General features: G+C 36.3%; 2 protein-coding genes across 3 annotated transcripts; one reads left to right on the forward strand and one right to left on the reverse strand.

Annotated features, from left to right (window-relative positions):
* The first annotated feature begins 1,100 nt into the window (after window positions 1-1,100).
* On the forward strand, window positions 1,101-6,869 carry LOC118644810. Of its 2 annotated transcripts, none has more exons than XM_036284418.1 (6): window positions 1,101-1,523; window positions 2,148-2,231; window positions 2,310-2,369; window positions 2,919-3,175; window positions 3,365-3,455; window positions 3,546-6,869. In XM_036284418.1, the coding sequence occupies exons 2-6, from the start codon at window positions 2,153-2,155 to the stop codon at window positions 3,716-3,718; spliced, it is 660 nt and encodes a 219-aa protein (XP_036140311.1). In that variant the 5' UTR covers window positions 1,101-1,523; window positions 2,148-2,152; the 3' UTR covers window positions 3,719-6,869. The 2 variants fall into 2 exon arrangements, with proteins under 2 accessions (XP_036140311.1, XP_036140309.1); XM_036284416.1 differs by having other exon boundaries at window positions 1,102-1,515.
* A 253-nt stretch (window positions 6,870-7,122) lies between these two features.
* LOC105840757 (putative nuclease HARBI1) lies at window positions 7,123-9,270 on the reverse strand. The gene is made up of 4 exons (XM_012687811.3): window positions 8,986-9,270; window positions 8,170-8,313; window positions 7,821-8,088; window positions 7,123-7,484 (listed from the first exon to the last, which is right to left on the reverse strand). The coding sequence occupies exons 1-4, from the start codon at window positions 9,018-9,020 to the stop codon at window positions 7,266-7,268; spliced, it is 666 nt and encodes a 221-aa protein (XP_012543265.1). The 5' UTR covers window positions 9,021-9,270; the 3' UTR covers window positions 7,123-7,265.
* Between the last annotated feature and the right edge of the window lie 8,381 nt (window positions 9,271-17,651).

Here is a 17,651-nt window from a genome sequence, read left to right on the forward strand (position 1 = left end):
TTGCTACCTGGGCATGTTATTTCGCATATGTAAAAATCAGGAAAAAAACTGTAAATTTATATTTAGAGTGAGTCCCAGATGCGCACAGTAATAAACGGACACAGCAAGCTGAGTGAAACGGACACAGTAACAAACGGACACAGACAAAACGGACACAGTAATAAACGGACACAGTGCGAAACGGACACAGTACAAACGGACACAGACCAAATGCGCACAGAGCAAAACGGACACAGACCAAATGCGCACAGAGCGAAACGGACACAGTGCGAAACGGACACAGACCAAATGCGCACACTGCACATGCGCACGGACCAAATGCATACACGGAAAGTCGCAAACCCATGTGATGCAGTGAATGCTTTGCACGCACACACACACACGGGGGGGTGCAAGGGGGGCCTTTGGCCCCCCTCCCGCACCCACCCCGTCCAAGTCGCTAACCTATGTGTTTACTCTGCTTGCAATGTACATGGATTGCATTTGGTCCGTGCGCACGTGTAGTGTGCGCATGTGCAGTGTGCGCATTTGGTCCGTGTGCATTTGGTCCGTGCGCATTTGGTCTGTGTCCGTTTCGCACTGTGTCCGTTTCGCTCTGTGCGCATTTAGTCTGTGTCCGTTTGTTACTGTGTCCGTTTCGCACTGTGTCCGTTTCGCTCTGTGCGCATTTGGTCTGTGTCCGTTTGTTACTGTGTCCGTTTGGTCTGTGTCCGTTTGTTACTGTGTCCGTTTCACTCAGCCTGCTGTGTCCGTTTATTACTGTGCGCATCTGGGACGCTCCCTATATTTATTTATAAAAATATTAGTTAACTACAAGTTTCATGTTTCTAACATCTATTAAACTGATCTATAACAAATATATATGTATTCATGAGCATCAAGTGTTTAGGGATCATCACGAAGTGCTAGGTTACGTACGATCTTCGAAGTCAAGCAACGTCGACGGCGGTTCAGAATTAGATAGGTGACCGCGAAAATTAGGCAATCCCAGATGTGACCATGGTGTGGTGGGTAACGATGCTTGTTGAGAAACAACGTAAATTTTTTTTTTAGATTATAATTATGTTATTTCAATATTTTCCCAATGCAAGTACTGCATATGTAGAACATATACCCGAAATATTTTCTAAAACGTCAAAATAACGGCGACTTTTACTACCTGGGATAGTCATAAAAATGACGTTAAAATGTCGTCTTTATTGTGACGTCAACGGTCTGTGACATTAAACCGTCATTTTAGGGTGCATTTCGATATTCACTGCCAGTACTGACAGTGCTGTGAGTACGTTCCAAAATGCGCTGCAGTAAACTTTCGATGAACTTGTGAAAGGGTGTGACGTCATAGATTTTGTCATCACTTCCTGCTTTCGTTACTGCGGTTGGCGAGGTAAGGCATTCGCAGTAGAAAGATGGCGGCGCCCGACAACATGGAATGATTATCTTTAATAGACATTGAAACGAAGGAGGAATATGAAATAAAAGTAAGCAGCAAAGATGCAGCCAGAGCACGAGAAGGTAAAAAAGTAAATAATTTGATTAAGTAAATATTATTATGCAAAAGGGATAATAAAGGAATGTGACAAAAAATGAAATAATCAAATTATTCACTAACATCTATGCAAAATAATACAAACTTTACGCGAAGTTTGCAAGAAACTTAAGTCTTTGCAGAAAAATTGCGACAAGGTGTGTCCACATTAAGCTTTTAGTTTTTGTTGACAAGGCTTGTCGCAATAGCATGACACAAAATTTATGCAAATAATAGAGTAGGTACACCTTGCCGTATTCGGCAAAGCAAGCTGTTATTTGCGTGAATTTTGCATCCTATCGTGCCCTCTTTTTGTCACAAATTTGTAATTATGTGCAGCAAAGCTTATTTTGTTATTTGCGTGAATATTGCATTTCGTCGTGCCAGAACAAACATTGCTATAAATTGTATATAATAGCAATTTTTATATAATAGCAAGGACAAATCCTGTCATACTATGCATGGTAGGATTTGTCCTGTTTTATCTCAAAATTGCTATTATAGCGTGTATAACAAGATTCGCATATCTGTAAACTTGTATATACAATTGATAATTTGTATGTTTTTTCTTAGTGGAATATCCTAAATGTTAAAAACTATACATGTGTTTTATTTCTAGATATAATGTTTGCTACAAAATTGCTGGAAATAGCAAAACACTCAACCAAAGATAAATGTGTGTCACAATGTTCTTTGCCACAAGGTATGAATGATATGAATCGTGTTATAAATGTAAATGAGTAAAAAAACAATTAATGTAACATAATGTTAATAATTTTAGCAAGTACTAGTAGCAGTCAGCTTGAAAATGAACAATCGACAACTGAACAATGTGCAGAAAGTAATTTATTTACGTATAAATTTACATAGAATCTAAATATTTGTATACATAAAGAAAGTTGATTAAATTCGGGACTACGCTACAAAAGAAAACGTCCTTTGTGGCGCGAACCCTAATGTGGTCGACTTCTTCTATTAATTGAAGAAATATCTAATTCCTATTTACCCAGATAGCCAAGCGAGATTAAGCATATCGGGCAAATTAATGTACTGCATGTATGTTGTGAACTTGCCTACAATTTGCTGTCGTTGTAATTTAACGTGGAACGAAGTTAACATTAGGAGAGCAAATGACCTTCATGAGTTTATATAATTATAAGTGCATGCATTGAGAAATAATAAATTTGTCACATTGACAGCAATTGTGCATGCATATTGACAACTTGCCGTCAGTTTGTTGAATTCTAATGTAGAATTTTACATGATGTCAGAACAACAGACAGTTTGAAGAAACACCTTGGCTTTAGTTTGATAAAATTAATAGGGAATAAGTGACAGCAAAATAACAACACATTGCCTTTATTTGGCTATCTGGGTAATTATATTGCAGATGCACATGCATGGACAAAACAGGAAACATTATTATTATTAGAATTGTACCGTGAACATCAAACGAAATTTGTTGGTGGAAAAGGTACTGTAAAAAAACATTGGGACAATATTGCAAAACTCATGCAACAAAAAGGATATAATATTGACGGCTTCAAATGTTCAACAAAATTTCAATCTTTGAAGCGTACATACAAATGTATTGTGGATCACAACCAAAGAAGTGGCAATAGTAGAAAAGATTGGGAATTTTTACAGGTTACATTAAAAATTTTTTATATATACCTGAATTTATTGCAATATCTAAAAAGATCATTGGCCAGTCAAGTCGAAGAAAATGATTCGTTTATGTTATATATTTAATGCAATATGTTTAACGAAATTTTAACATTTCGGTATTATCGTCATACATAGATAATGCAAGAATTGTTTGGTGATAAACCATAGGTGAAACCTTTGGCAACAGCAGGATCGCACTTAGGTGAAACAGAAAACGACATCAATGTACAAAACAAAAAAGAAAATCTTCCAGAAAAAGGTAACTATATATATATATATATATATATATATATATATATATATATATATGCTTGTAGTAGATTTAATGTAATATATTGTATATTTACAGTTTCAGTCACTAAAAAGACCGAAGTAAATACTTTGATAAATGATTATATATTATTTAGCCAAGAAGAACGTGCTAAACGAAGAGAAGATCGGGCAAAACAGCATGAAGAGAAACTGCTTGCCTTTAAAAAAATAGAAAACTTATTAGAAAAATTGGTTGACAAAGAAAAGTAAGATATACAAAGAAAATAAGATATTTTCTTAAGACTCTTGGACTCTTGCGAAAGATTAAAAGTGAGAAAACTCATGTTAAGAAATCTTGCGTGCTATTAAAAAGGTAAACCTGGAAAATATTTTTTATTAATTCAGCACGCTTGTAAAATTGATCAAAAACTTTCCTTTTACTCGAACAATCAATAAATATTGCAAAATTAACATTGTCAAAATCATGAGAAAAAATATTAAAACGTAAGACTTCCTATCAAGTTAATTTTGCGATATTTATTGATTGTTTGAGTAAAAGGAGTTTTCGGCCAATTTTGCAAGTGTGCTGAAATAATTACAAATGTTATTTTTCAGGTTTACTTTTTTATTTGAAAATAATACACAAGATTTCATAGCATGCGTTTTTTCGTTTCTGACGTCATTAAACAAGGGCAGTTCTCATAAGGGTCCAAGAGCCTTAACTTCTGCCTTAATTTCTTATAAAATTGTCAATATAAACTTTAATTATATATTACGACTTTGTAACGAACCGCGTTTCTAAGCGGCTAACAGCGACCGCAAGGCCCGGCCGACCATCCGCCGGGCCAAGAAACAGGCCAAGAAACGGGCCAAGAAACGGGCAAAAGCGCGCCCATAAACACTCCACGCCACCGAGATGACGCGCATCTCGGAGGCGCTTCGCCTCCCTCCTCTCGAACCAGCATCCCGGAGATGTAACCGAGAGAAGGCCGAGGAGTCCCGAAGACTCCCGAGTCGCTGCCGGGGACCATATATAAGGCCGCCCGGCAACGACAAACTCCACTTCTCGTTATCCCGTCCGACACGTTCCAACGAGGAGACAAACCCTACGAGCCAGAAAAACGGTGGAGTGTTCTCCGTCATCGCCGAGAGTTCTCGGCCTAGCTCGCCTGACTTCCTTTCCTCGCTAAGCAGACAACGGAGGTAGAGCGTGCTCTGTCTCCGCCGAGAGCTCTCGGCAGCTAGCAGGGATCCTTTCCGACCGCATCCTCACGGCCCGGTAAAACGGCACGGAGTGTTCTCCGTCTCCCCCCGAGAGTACTCGGGACCGACGTCGTTCCCTGAAACCCAGCCGCCGTTCGGAGAATTGCCGTAGCAATTCATAGAAAAACTACGGGACGCGAGACACCCGTTTCCACGCCGCGCGCCCGCCGGCCACCGAGCCCGAACGTCGGGCTCGCTTCACGAGCCGCCCACCTCACCGCGTGCCGTCGACATCCCACCGTACCAGACAGCTGATCGGCTGGCTGTCACGCGCGCCGTTCCTGATCACCGGAAAGCATCGTTGTACATAGCCCGACCGCTGTATATAATTCCTTCGCGTTGTAAATATCCGCAAACTTCATTGTATTATAATAAAGTAATAAATTGTATCGTCTAAACTATCCGTTGCATTTCTGCTGTTTCTGAGCCTTTTTCGCCCTGGCCTTTTTTCCGACGAGCTAAGATCTCCGCGCGAAAACGGTCGTTACAACTTTATAAAAAATATAATGATATTGACCGGTATTCATAGCCTGTTTTTAAGACCGGCCTTTTTCAAGATCTTAAGTACAATCTTAAGGCCGGTATTCATAGTCAATTCTTATATTTAAGATCATCTTAAGTACAGTCTTAAGATGCAATCACAGAGCCGTATTAGCATCTTAAGACATTACTTGAGACGATCTCAAAATAAGATTCGACTATGAATACCAACCTAAGACACTAATATCTGTAATTGGTTTATGCCATCTTAAGATTTTATTTAAGACGATTCTTAAATATAAAAATGGATTATTGTGATATAATGCAATATACAGTACAAGTATTAATTTATGTATTTTTAATTTTAAGATCACATGTTTTCACAAATCATGTGTATTACTAATGAATAACGGTCATTGTGATATAATGCAACATACAGTGCAAGTATTAGTGTTTCTTTATATATGTTTAATTTTAAGATTACGTCTTCACGTATTATATATCTTATATAATATTGTGATATAATGCAACTGTGCAAATGCTTTAATTTCTTAAGTTTTTGTAGTTTTTGTACGTATGTAAGATTACACGTCTTTTATATTGGTTACTTTCCAGCTAGCGATATAAACATTATTTTATCTTTGTTTTAATCTAATAAGCAATAAAGACAATGATAGTGAGCATTGTTACTTCTTTCTAGAAGATTTTCTTTTTTGTTTTATATATTAATTTTATTTTCTATTTTATCTAAATGCTTGTGTCGATTTGTACTGCTAGCTGGAAAGTACTATTGTTTGGCTAGTAGGACTTAGACACAATAAAAAGAATAAGGAAAGAAATTAAATACAAGAAATTAGGAATAGAGAATTAAATTTCTATCAATGAGAAGTCATGCTTTCGTATGCGTTTACAATAAAAGAAGAAAAAATTGACATGTGGAACAGAAAGCATGGCTTCTCAGTGGTCGAAATTTAATTCTCTATTCCTAATTTTTTGTTTCTTATTTCTTTCATTGTGTCTGAGTCTTTACTATTATCTCTTGAACTAATAATTTTTATGAATCCCATCTATTGCACCAATACTATTAGGAAATCCATATTTTTGTTTAATTGATTTCATATTACGTTTAGGGCACATATTATGGAACTTTTCGAAATAAATTCCAATCAGAATTATTCAATTATTTCCTATATTTTTATTGTTTTCTAGGGAAAACAAAATAATTCCGATCGGAATCCATTTGATCCGAACAATTCCATAATACCTGCCCAGATTTCCAAAGTTGGTCAGCGAATAAATATTTAAGCGCAAATACAAAATTTTTAATGTAATACATATATGTACGTAATAAATTCAATTAGATATATATTACTTTATATAAGAAGTTTTATTATAATTTTGTTTTTTCTATTATAATCTTTGAAAATGTTTCTTCGAGAAATAAAAATTTATTTATTTTTATCGATTTATTCAGTTTGCCATATAATTAAGGGTAGAATAATAAATAATGAAATTGATTAAATAAATAAAGACAATATTAAATAAATCTAAATTTTTTATATATTATCTGTACATGTGTATTTATTACATACTTATAAATTAAATCTGTTGCTAATTAACTTGTATTGCACGAATTGTATTAGCATAAATAAAATTGTTTAAAACATTCAATTTTCGAGAATAAAAAAAAATAAAAATCTAAATAAATTCCATATTTTTCAAATAATATATCGCAAAAAATAGAATAACATATAAAATATAACATATAAAATATTTGAGTCTTATTATGATAAAAAATACATAAACGCGTTTCTTTTGTCAACACCTTCCCCTTGTGTATCTTCAACCGGTTCAGCTTGTACACAATTCTGTTCGTTAATAAGTACAGGAATATCTATCACATCATTTTGTAACAAACATATGTTATGCAAAACACAACAAGCGATTATATATTTAGGTATTAAGTCAGTTCTGTACATTGGAAGTGTATCCAAAAGGCTTCGGAAACGACCTTTCAAAAGCCCTATTGAACGTTCAACCATCATTCGAGCAGATGAGAGACGTGTGTTGAAAATTATCTGACGTTCAGATAGATGACCTTGTCTTTGAACGGTACCATAATATATTTTGTGAGACGATAAGCTGCATCACCCAGTATGTGACTATCATGCGGAAAGTTATTATCTGTACACATCGTTTCAAAACCTGATAGTCGGAAGACACGCATGTCGTGTACAGAACCTGCTTGTCCTGTATAGCAATGTATGAATTGCAGCTGTTCATTACAAATAATCTGTTGAGATATATATAAATTGTTTACTAATTATCATACAATTACCCATATCAAATTATAGATTAAGATTGAGATTATATTAAAATTTAATTTATCAGGACAAAATGTGCAAAATTAATTCAGACTAGTTATATTTGTTCTAATTGGTTAAATTCCAATTCAACCTCAATCTGAATCTATAATTTGATATGCACTTCAGACAAGCATTCGTGCATACATATATAATATATAATATGTATATTATGTGTGTGTGTGTGTGTGTGTGTATTCTTAAAGCACAAAGAAAAGTAAAAACTATCAATATTATAATACCAGAAATGTCACCAATTCTCCTACCTGTAATTGAATGGAGTGAAAACCTTTTCTATTTATATAGGAATCACTATTATCTCTTGGACTAATAATTTTTATATGAGTCCCATCTATTGCACCAATAACATTAGGAAATCCATATTTTCGTTTAATTGATTCCATACTACGTGCAGATTCTTCCAATGTTGGCCAGCGAATAAATGTTGCCACTTTTTTATATAAAGCATTCACTACTTTTTGGACACTTCGCCATGCTGTAGCTGTTCCGAAATCAAATCTGTCAGAGACACACCTTTAACAGAAGATTACTTGTATAATATTAATATATAAAGACATGTATATGTACATTTATATTACAAATTTTAATCTTTACCTATAAGAATTTGGTGTACTCATGAACCAGATAGCTATAAGTAACTGTTCTTCAGGAGATTTTGGGTGCCTTCCATATCTGTCTTGTTTACATAAATCGCCCCACAATAATTGTAATAAAAAGTTGAAAGTTCTTTGTTTCATGCTATAAAATAATAAATAATTATTGTAATAATTTTCTATTACATTACTCATATGTACACTGTCTGTCAATGATTCGTTCCATTCCCTTAGCGAATTTATATAGGATATATGTTACATCCTATATAAACTTGCTAGGAAAATGGAACAAATTATTGACATAGTGTACGTTATATCTATAGTACATTATTTCAATTGTGTTAATAAACATATTTTCTAATTATAATTTATCAAAATCTATTTAAAGGCATATAAAATAAAGATAATCTGTTATAAATATACAGGGTGATTCCAAATAACTATATGTCCTTGCATACACATATTCTTAGTAATATTCTGAGTCAACTTTTTCTTTCGCAAAAAATTATCCAAAGCTTAGATTTCTAGATATAATAAGAAATAGTTTACGTATCCTGAATCAGATACAAGAGGTAAGCAGGGGTGGCACAACTCACCGCTGCTCGCGGGCACCACGAGGCGTCTGCTGCGCTCAATAATCGATAATCTCAATTATCTTTAACGATGGTATTTAGTATTTTGAATCATCCGAATATTATGTAATAAAGAAATGAATAGGTGACAGAGAGAGAGAGAGAGAGAGAGAGAGAGAGAGAGAGAGAGACTGAGAGGAGAAAGAGGGGAGAAAGAACCTGTTCGAACCTGTTTACGCACGTACCATTCCGCAATCAATTGATTGTTCTCACGATCCATCCTTCAGTTTATCGGATTAAATCTTTCTTCTTTCTTCTTACATTTTATCACTTCACTCGTTTACACAGCCATACACACGCGCACACACACACACACACACTCTGTTCACTCACTTGATCGAATTTATTTACACCTCAAAAAAATAGTACGAAACATTTAACTATTAAACATTACTAATCACTCGGCACGTCAAAATTACTCGAAGAAAGAAACACGTATTTACTCGACGAACACACAACACGTGTTTACTAGTTACTCGTCAGCTGACATCGAGCTCAGCTAAGCAAGCAAACAACTGACTTTATTGGTTATTGTATGGTAACACTGTCGAATATGTGTCTGGGAACGCGGCAACTTAAAAATAAAAATATTGATTAATATTTGATTTACTATTATAATTTGTTGAAGAATATTGTTGCGTGAGCTTCGCGAGCGTGAGCTTTGCGCGCATTGTGAGCGCAAGCTTTACGCGGAAAAATCAATATATCGATTGCTTCAGTCAGCTGAGTCTATCGGCCCCGGCGTTGCTTAGTTATGTATAAACAAATGGTTTTGTTTAGAACTTCCTGAGACGTCAACTCGCGCGGACGTGCTCGGAATTGATGTAAACGTGTTCGCAGCTTTTAATAAAGTTCCTTGTTCGCCAAAAGCGTGTCTCCTTATTCCGCCGCGTTCGCGAGCGGAAGTGTGTGTGTGTGTGGAGGTGCAACAATATGTTGGAAATGCATACACGGAGACAAAAAATTTTACATTCTAGCAATCAATTTGAATATTCTACGTAATTATTTAGATGATAAAAAATTAATTTTAAATCTGTATTCAGCTGAATTATTAGATGCTGGAATAAAATTATTCTTTTTTCCGTGCACAATTTGTTTATTATTTATTAATCTTGTATGAAATGCTAAATTATTTGTATGAAAATGTAATTATTTTATTTATTTTTTAAAATGCGAACTTTGAGAGAAAATTCCCCGCAATAAATATTTGATTGCCCTGAAAAGGGCAGATTAATTAATTAATTAAATTTTTCAAGAGCTTTTTTTCTTTCTTCTTTCTTCATAACAGGTGTTCAAAATGACCACCGTTCATTGTAACACAAGCTCTCATGCGCCTTAGCAAATTTCTTTGCATTTTCTCCAAAATATCATTATCGATGGCCCAAACGGCATGATGGAGTTTGTCTTTCAAGTCTTCGATGTTTTCAGGAAGTCTTCTGTAAATAATTTCTTTGCAATAGCCCCAGAAAAAAAAATCCAACGGATTAAGATCGGGGGATCTTGCAGGCCAAGGTATTGGACTATATCGGCCCATCCAGCGTCCTGGAAATTGTTCATTTAAATAATTTGTGACGACTCTGGCATTGTGGGGTCCAGCACCGTCTTGTTGGAATATAATTCTATTCCTGTCTGCTAATGGAATTTCTTCCAAAAAATCTGGAAGATTTTCTTCCAAAAATTGTTTGTACGATGCGCCATTTATAATATCTGGCAGAATAACTGGGCCTAGTATGTTTGTACCCATAATTCCTGCCCAGACGTTCAATTTCCATCGTACTTGAAAATTTCTGAGTCGAGTGACACGCGGATTCTCGTCGTTCCAAATATGCATGTGAGAATTAAAATGTCCCTCTTGTGTGAATAGCGACTCGTCGCTAAACATCACACGAGAAGGAAATTCCGGATCCTCGTTTACTCTTCTCAGAAAATTTTCACAAAATCTCTTCCTGCGAGGATAGTCTTCTTCTCGTAGATGTTGCACACGGGTATAATGATAAGGGTGCAACTTTTCTTCGCTTAAGATTTTCTGTATTGTAGAGTAAGACAGATTGTGCTCTCGGGCAATGGTCCGAATACTAATTTCGGGCTCTTGTTCAACGGCACGAAGAACTGTCTCCACATTTCGCAAATTTCTTTCATTGCGATGTCTACCACAATCTCTTTTTCGTGGTAAGACGGTTCCAGTTTCGTATAAACGTTGAGCTGCTCCAAGTATAACGTTAGCCGGTGGATGTCTTGCTCGATGTGGATATAATTCTGCATATCTCCTTGCAGCGACGTACTGCTGTCCCTGGCATTCACCAAGTGCCATCAGCATATCGTAGTATTCTTCATTCGTGTATTGTGCCATATTTCTTTCTTTACTTCTAACGCTTCTAATAACCAAGAGATTATTGATCTACAATTGATCGTTTCGCTGTACTTATACGATCTTCGCGGTGAGTCAATGCCCCCACCACACCACCCTCCGCAAATGAATGCCTCCCACGCTTCTTCTTTCCCTACCACACCACCACCCGCGAATCAAAGCATCCCACACGGGACGACCCCCCGCGAAGATCGTATAAGTACAGCGAAACGATCAATTGTAGATCAATAATCTCTTGGTTATTAGAAGCGTTAGAAGTAAAGAAAGAAATATGGCACAATACACGAATGAAGAATACTACGATATGCTGATGGCACTTGGTGAATGCCAGGGACAGCAGTACGTCGCTGCGAGGAGATATGCAGAATTATATCCACATCGAGCAAGACATCCACCGGCTAACGTTATACTTGGAGCAGCTCAACGTTTATACGAAACTGGAACCGTCTTACCACGAAAAAGAGATTGTGGTAGACATCGCAATGAAAGAAATTTGCGAAATGTGGAGACAGTTCTTCGTGCCGTTGAACAAGAGCCCGAAATTAGTATTCGGACCATTGCCCGAGAGCACAATCTGTCTTACTCTACAATACAGAAAATCTTAAGCGAAGAAAAGTTGCACCCTTATCATTATACCCGTGTGCAACATCTACGAGAAGAAGACTATCCTCGCAGGAAGAGATTTTGTGAAAATTTTCTGAGAAGAGTAAACGAGGATCCGGAATTTCCTTCTCGTGTGATGTTTAGCGACGAGTCGCTATTCACACAAGAGGGACATTTTAATTCTCACATGCATATTTGGAACGACGAGAATCCGCGCGTCACTCGACTCAGAAATTTTCAAGTACGATGGAAATTGAACGTCTGGGCAGGAATTATGGGTACAAACATACTAGGCCCAGTTATTCTGCCAGATATTATAAATGGCGCATCGTACAAACAATTTTTGAAAGAAAATCTTCCAGATTTTTTGGAAGAAATTCCATTAGCAGACAGGAATAGAATTATATTCCAACAAGACGATGCTGGACCCCACAATGCCAGAGTCGTCACAAATTATTTAAATGAACAATTTCCAGGACGCTGGATGGGCCGATATGGTCCAATACCTTGGCCTGCAAGATCCCCCGATCTTAATCCGTTGGATTTTTTTTTCTGGGGCTATTGCAAAGAAATTATTTACAGAAGACTTCCTGAAAACATCGAAGACTTGAAAGACAAACTCCATCATGCCGTTTGGGCCATCGATAATGATATTTTGGAGAAAATGCAAAGAAATTTGCTAAGGCGCATGAGAGCTTGTGTTACAATGAACGGTGGTCATTTTGAACACCTGTTATGAAGAAAGAAGAAAGAAAAAAAGCTCTTGAAAAATTTAATTAATTAATTAATCTGCCCTTTTCAGGGCAATCAAATATTTATTGCGGGGAATTTTCTCTCAAAGTTCGCATTTTAAAAAATAAATAAAATAATTACATTTTCATACAAATAATTTAGCATTTCATACAAGATTAATAAATAATAAACAAATTGTGGACGGAAAAAAGAATAATTTTATTCCAACATCTAATAATTCAGCTGAATACAGATTTAAAATTAATTTTTTATCATCTAAATAATTACGTAGAATATTCAAATTGATTGCTAGAATGTAAAATTTTTTGCTCTCCATGTCTCCGTGTATGCATTTCCAACATATTGTTGCACCTCCACACACACACACACTTCCGCTCGCGAACGCGGCGGAATAAGGAGACACGCTTTTGGCGAACAAGGAACTTTATTAAAAGCTGCGAACACGTTTACAGCAATTCCGAGCACGTCCGCGCGAGTTGACGTCTCAGGAAGTTCTAAACAAAACCATTTGTTTTTACATAACTAAGCAACGCCGGGGCCGATAGACTCAGCTGACTGAAGCAATCAATATATTGATTTTTCCGCGTAAAGCTTGCGCTCACAATGCGCGCAAAGCTCACGCTCGCGAAGCTCACGTTCGCAACAATATTCTTCAACAAATTATAATAGTAAATCAAATATTAATCAATATTTTTATTTTTAAGTTGCCGCGTTCCCAGACACATATTCGACAGTGTTACCATACAATAACCAATAAAGTCAGTTGTTTGCTTGCTTAGCTGAGCTCGATGTCAGCTGACATCGAGTAACTAGTAAACACGTGTTGTGTGTTCGTCGAGTAAATACGTGTTTCTTTCTTCGAGTAATTTTGACGTGCCGAGTGATTAGTAATGCTTAATAGTTAAATGTTTCGTACTATTTTTTTGATGTGTAAATAAATTCGATCAAGTGAGTGAACAGAGTGTGTGTGTGTGTGTGTGTGTGCGCGTGTGTATGGCTGTGTAAACGAGTGAAGTGATAAAATGTAAAAAGAAAGAAGAAAGATTTAATCCGATAAACTGAAGGATGGATCGTGAGAACAATCAATTGATTGCGGAATGGTACGTGCGTAAACAGGTTCGAACAGGTTCTTTCTCCCCTATTTCTCCTCTCAGTCTCTCTCTCTCTCTCTCTCTCTCTCTCTCTCTCTCTCTCTCTCTCTCTCTCTCTCTCTCTCTCTCTCTCTCTCTCTCTCTCTCTGTCACCTATTCATTTCTTTATTACATAATATTCGGATGATTCAAAATACTAAATACCATCGTTAAAGATAATTGAGATGATTATCGATTATTGAGCGCAGCAGACGCCTCGTGGTGCCCGCGAGCAGCGGTGAGTTGTGCCACCCCTGCTTACCTCTTGTATCTGATTCAGGATACGTAAACTATTTCTTATTATATCTAGAAATCTAAGCTCTGGATAATTTTTTGCGAAAGAAAAAGTTGACTCAGAATATTACTAAGAATACGTGTATGCAAGGACATATAGTTATTTGGAATCACCCTGTATATTGTTTAAAATATACATATATTTAATTTAATCCATAATTCTTAAACATGCCTCCGATTTTATACGTAAATATATTTATATATGTATTCTATGTTTATTCTATATATATTTTAAATATAAACTTTATATAGATCTTATATACTTACCGAAAATGTTTTTTAAACTGCTCATCTGTAAAAGAACGAACGATATCGATATAATTTTTACACCGCGGTATTGAACGCACTGGTGTTATGTATTTTTGGAGATAAAATAATATAATTTCGTCTTCTTCTTCATCTGTTGAATCGTCTGATTCAGATGAATTTAATAAATCAATAGCATGTATTATTGTAAACGGTGTAAGGGAATTCAGGAGAAACTTAAGTTACTAGGCGAGTTAGAAACGGAACTTTGTTTTCCCTGGATTGGCAGTAATGGAAGCGAGGTTTAAAACGAATACGCAGGGAGCGACTGGCGTCTTTTGCCCGCGAAAGTTGCGTCCGGTTGGAGCAGGTGCTCCGGTATTTTCGGAGTGCGTTGTCCAGGAGTTTGTGCGCGTAGAAGTCGCGGTGCGTCAGGTTTGCGCCCGGACTGATAGTACGACGGCGAGCGGACTGGAGCGGTGCGGTAGTGCCGGTTAATCGGAGCAGCGCCGGGTTTGTTCGGTCACGACCTATTTGCGTGATCGCGGAGACCATTTTGAAATTGTCCAACGGCCGCGTGGTCGGCGGTCGAGGCGAAAACCTTTGTGGAATAAAGCGAAATTAAATTAATTTAGTGCTGAAGAGCTCTCGACATTTTATTGGTAGAATCCCTGCTTCTTCCTCTGGAATTGCCGCCAAATTCAAGAGATTTAAATTCATCGTTTACAACGGTATCAGAGCCATATTTGCTTATGTTATTCACCGCCAGTACTGTGATTGTCGTTCCGTTATAGAGCGAAGAAAGTGTTATAAGCAATTACGGAACGCATCGCCAACACTGCTTTACGACGTCACGTTGTCAGTACTGGCAGTGAATATCGGAATGCACCCTAATGTCATTAAGACGTCAATTAGTGACGTCTGCTTCGTCATAAAATGACCAAAAAATGACGTCAATTAGACGACACCTTGCTACCTGGGAAATGTTCCACTTGAATGAACAACGCACCGAATTTCTGTTTCACATTTACGACATATAGTTATAACATCAACTGACGGTTATATTAATTTTCCACGACTTTTTACACTTCTCAAATTATTTTTTCCATCGTTACGTGCTGTTAATGCACTTACGCAAACATCACAAATTAATTTTTCTTTTAATTGCATTACGACATAGCCAGCAATACATTCGATGACATTCTTAAAAAATTCCAAAATTTACCGAACATCTGGAATGTAGTTATGATTATTAACTAAGTTTAATGTTTCAACATTATTATTTTTATCCAATTTATCATATAATCGTAATAATCGTGATGTGGAATTTATAATATCTTCAGAATTTTCTACCCAGATAGCCACAAATGTATGTATGAGCACAAATTGTTCTCATGTTGCTAATAAAGATGTTAGCCTCTTGCTATGCATTTACGTCGTCCCTTGTGCTGTTATTTGTTAGCATTCGACACTGATCTTAAATAATGCTAGCATAATGTTTGAAACGTGCAAAGAATTTTATTTCCGACATCAAATGCTAGCAAACAACAGCACAACGGACGACATAAATGCATAGGAAGATGCTAATATCTTTATTATACCAAACTGACTATCTGGGTATTTTGCCAGCAGATGATACGTGTAAAATTGATATTTCTTCTAAAGGAATACAATTGCCAGTCCTTGAATTACGTAAATCTGCATGAATAAAAATTTTTTTATAGCCGCTTTGAATTGTCTGACAGTAGGATTATTATTTCCTCCGCCATGATATCTAAGACATCTAAATAGCAATTCTATATGATCTTGACTGAGTTTATAAAAAAGAATGTATTTTAAATAATTATTTTCTATACAAAATTCTTTAAATAATGTTAACGCACTTTCCATACAAATAAGAAATCCTAAAAAACCAGTGTTTCGACGAGAATAACATAATAATTCACCATTTTCTCTTTTTAATGATAATATGTAGGATTTAAATTGTTCAAATTCATTCGTTACTAATTCTATATTTTTAGAATTTAATGCTTGCTTTAATCCAATTTGTTTTATGTTTTTTGAATTTAATATATCGAAAAGATCATTAAAAATTAATAGAAATTTAATTGTTTGCTCGCAACCTTGAAATTTTTCCAACAATAAATTATTTTTACAAAATAAAAGTGAGTCCGCGACTGATTGACTAAAAATTTGAGCGGCTAACCGAACTTTTATTTTTTGTTTATTATAATTGATGTGTTCACTTCTTAAATTATTGCCTAAATGCATACCTTCTAGTTGTAACTCATGAAGGTTATTTAAGTATGACCATCGTCCCAGATAGGCATAAATGTATGTATGAGCACAAATTGTTCTCATGTTGCTAATAAAGATGTTAGCATCTTGCTACGCATTTACGTCGTCCCTTGGAGTGAGTCCCAGATGCGCACAGTAATAAACGGACACAGCAGGCTGAGTGAAACAGACACAACAACAAACGGACACAGTAACAAACGGACACAGTAACAAACGGACATAGTAATAAACGGACACAGTAATAAACGGACACAGTAACAAACGGACACAGACCAAATGCGCACAGATCAAACGGACACAGTAACAAACGGACACAGACCAAATGCGCACAGACCAAACGGACACAGTAACAAACGGACACAGTAATAAACGGACACAGTAACAAACGGACACAGTGATAAACGGACACAGTAACAAACAGACACAGACCAAATGCGCACGGTCCAAATGCGCACAGTCGCAAACCTATATGGTGCAGAGAATGCTTTGCACACACACACACACACACACACGGGGGCTTCGCCTCCTCCCGCACCCATCCCGTCGGTAGAGGTGCCCGAAAAGTCGCAACCCATGTGGTAAGTCTGTTGGTTACTATGTCCGTTTGGTCTGTGCGCATTTGGTCTGTGTCCGTTTCACTCAGCCTGCTGTGTCCATTTATTGCTGTGCGCATCTAGGACGCTCTCTAAAATATTGCAGATCCCCAAAAGTATTTCGCACTAGTTTTAGCATATGACTGGGATCGAAAAAAGCTACTATTATTTCATTTGTAACAGGGTGAAAAAACGATATCTGCAACGAAGTTATATCATTAAAATTGCACCCGAGATTTTTAAAAACAGAAAAGTTTGTAGATGTTCCATTACAAGTCAAAAATATTATTTTTAAGCCAGTTTCATGCACAGCTTTTAAACATTCTGTTATCAAATGAGTTTTCTCATCTGCAGACATTTCTCAAGTAATATGGAATTGGAATTTCCCATGCACCATTTATGCAAACAATCATAAAAACTAAAACTTGATTTGCTAAGATAGTATCTTCACAAGCAATGTTTTCTCCCAAATCAATGTAACCGCTAAATTTTGAATCATCATATTTTAAATGTTCTCGAATTGCCATTTCATAAAATAGTAAAGAACCAAATAATGTATAATTTGA

This window comes from Monomorium pharaonis, chromosome 1, assembly GCF_013373865.1.
Source record: "Monomorium pharaonis isolate MP-MQ-018 chromosome 1, ASM1337386v2, whole genome shotgun sequence".
In the NCBI taxonomy this organism is placed as follows: Eukaryota; Metazoa; Arthropoda; class Insecta; order Hymenoptera; family Formicidae; genus Monomorium; species Monomorium pharaonis.

Bases quoted from the DNA above. Each gene is read 5' to 3' on its own strand.
- LOC118644810 (XM_036284418.1), top strand. From the start codon at position 2,153: ATGTTTGCTACAAAATTGCTGGAAATAGCAAAACACTCAACCAAAGAT. The intron at 2,232-2,309 runs GTATGAATGATA...TAATAATTTTAG, and splicing joins ACAATGTTCTTTGCCACAAG to CAAGTACTAGTAGCAGTCAG. The intron at 2,370-2,918 runs GTAATTTATTTA...ATTATATTGCAG, and splicing joins AACTGAACAATGTGCAGAAA to ATGCACATGCATGGACAAAA.
- LOC105840757 (XM_012687811.3), bottom strand. From the start codon at position 9,020: ATGGATCGTGAGAACAATCAATTGATTGCGGAATG. The intron at 8,314-8,985 runs GTACGTGCGTAA...ATTATTTTATAG, and splicing joins AATCAATTGATTGCGGAATG to CATGAAACAAAGAACTTTCA. The intron at 8,089-8,169 runs GTAAAGATTAAA...CTTCTGTTAAAG, and splicing joins AGTACACCAAATTCTTATAG to GTGTGTCTCTGACAGATTTG.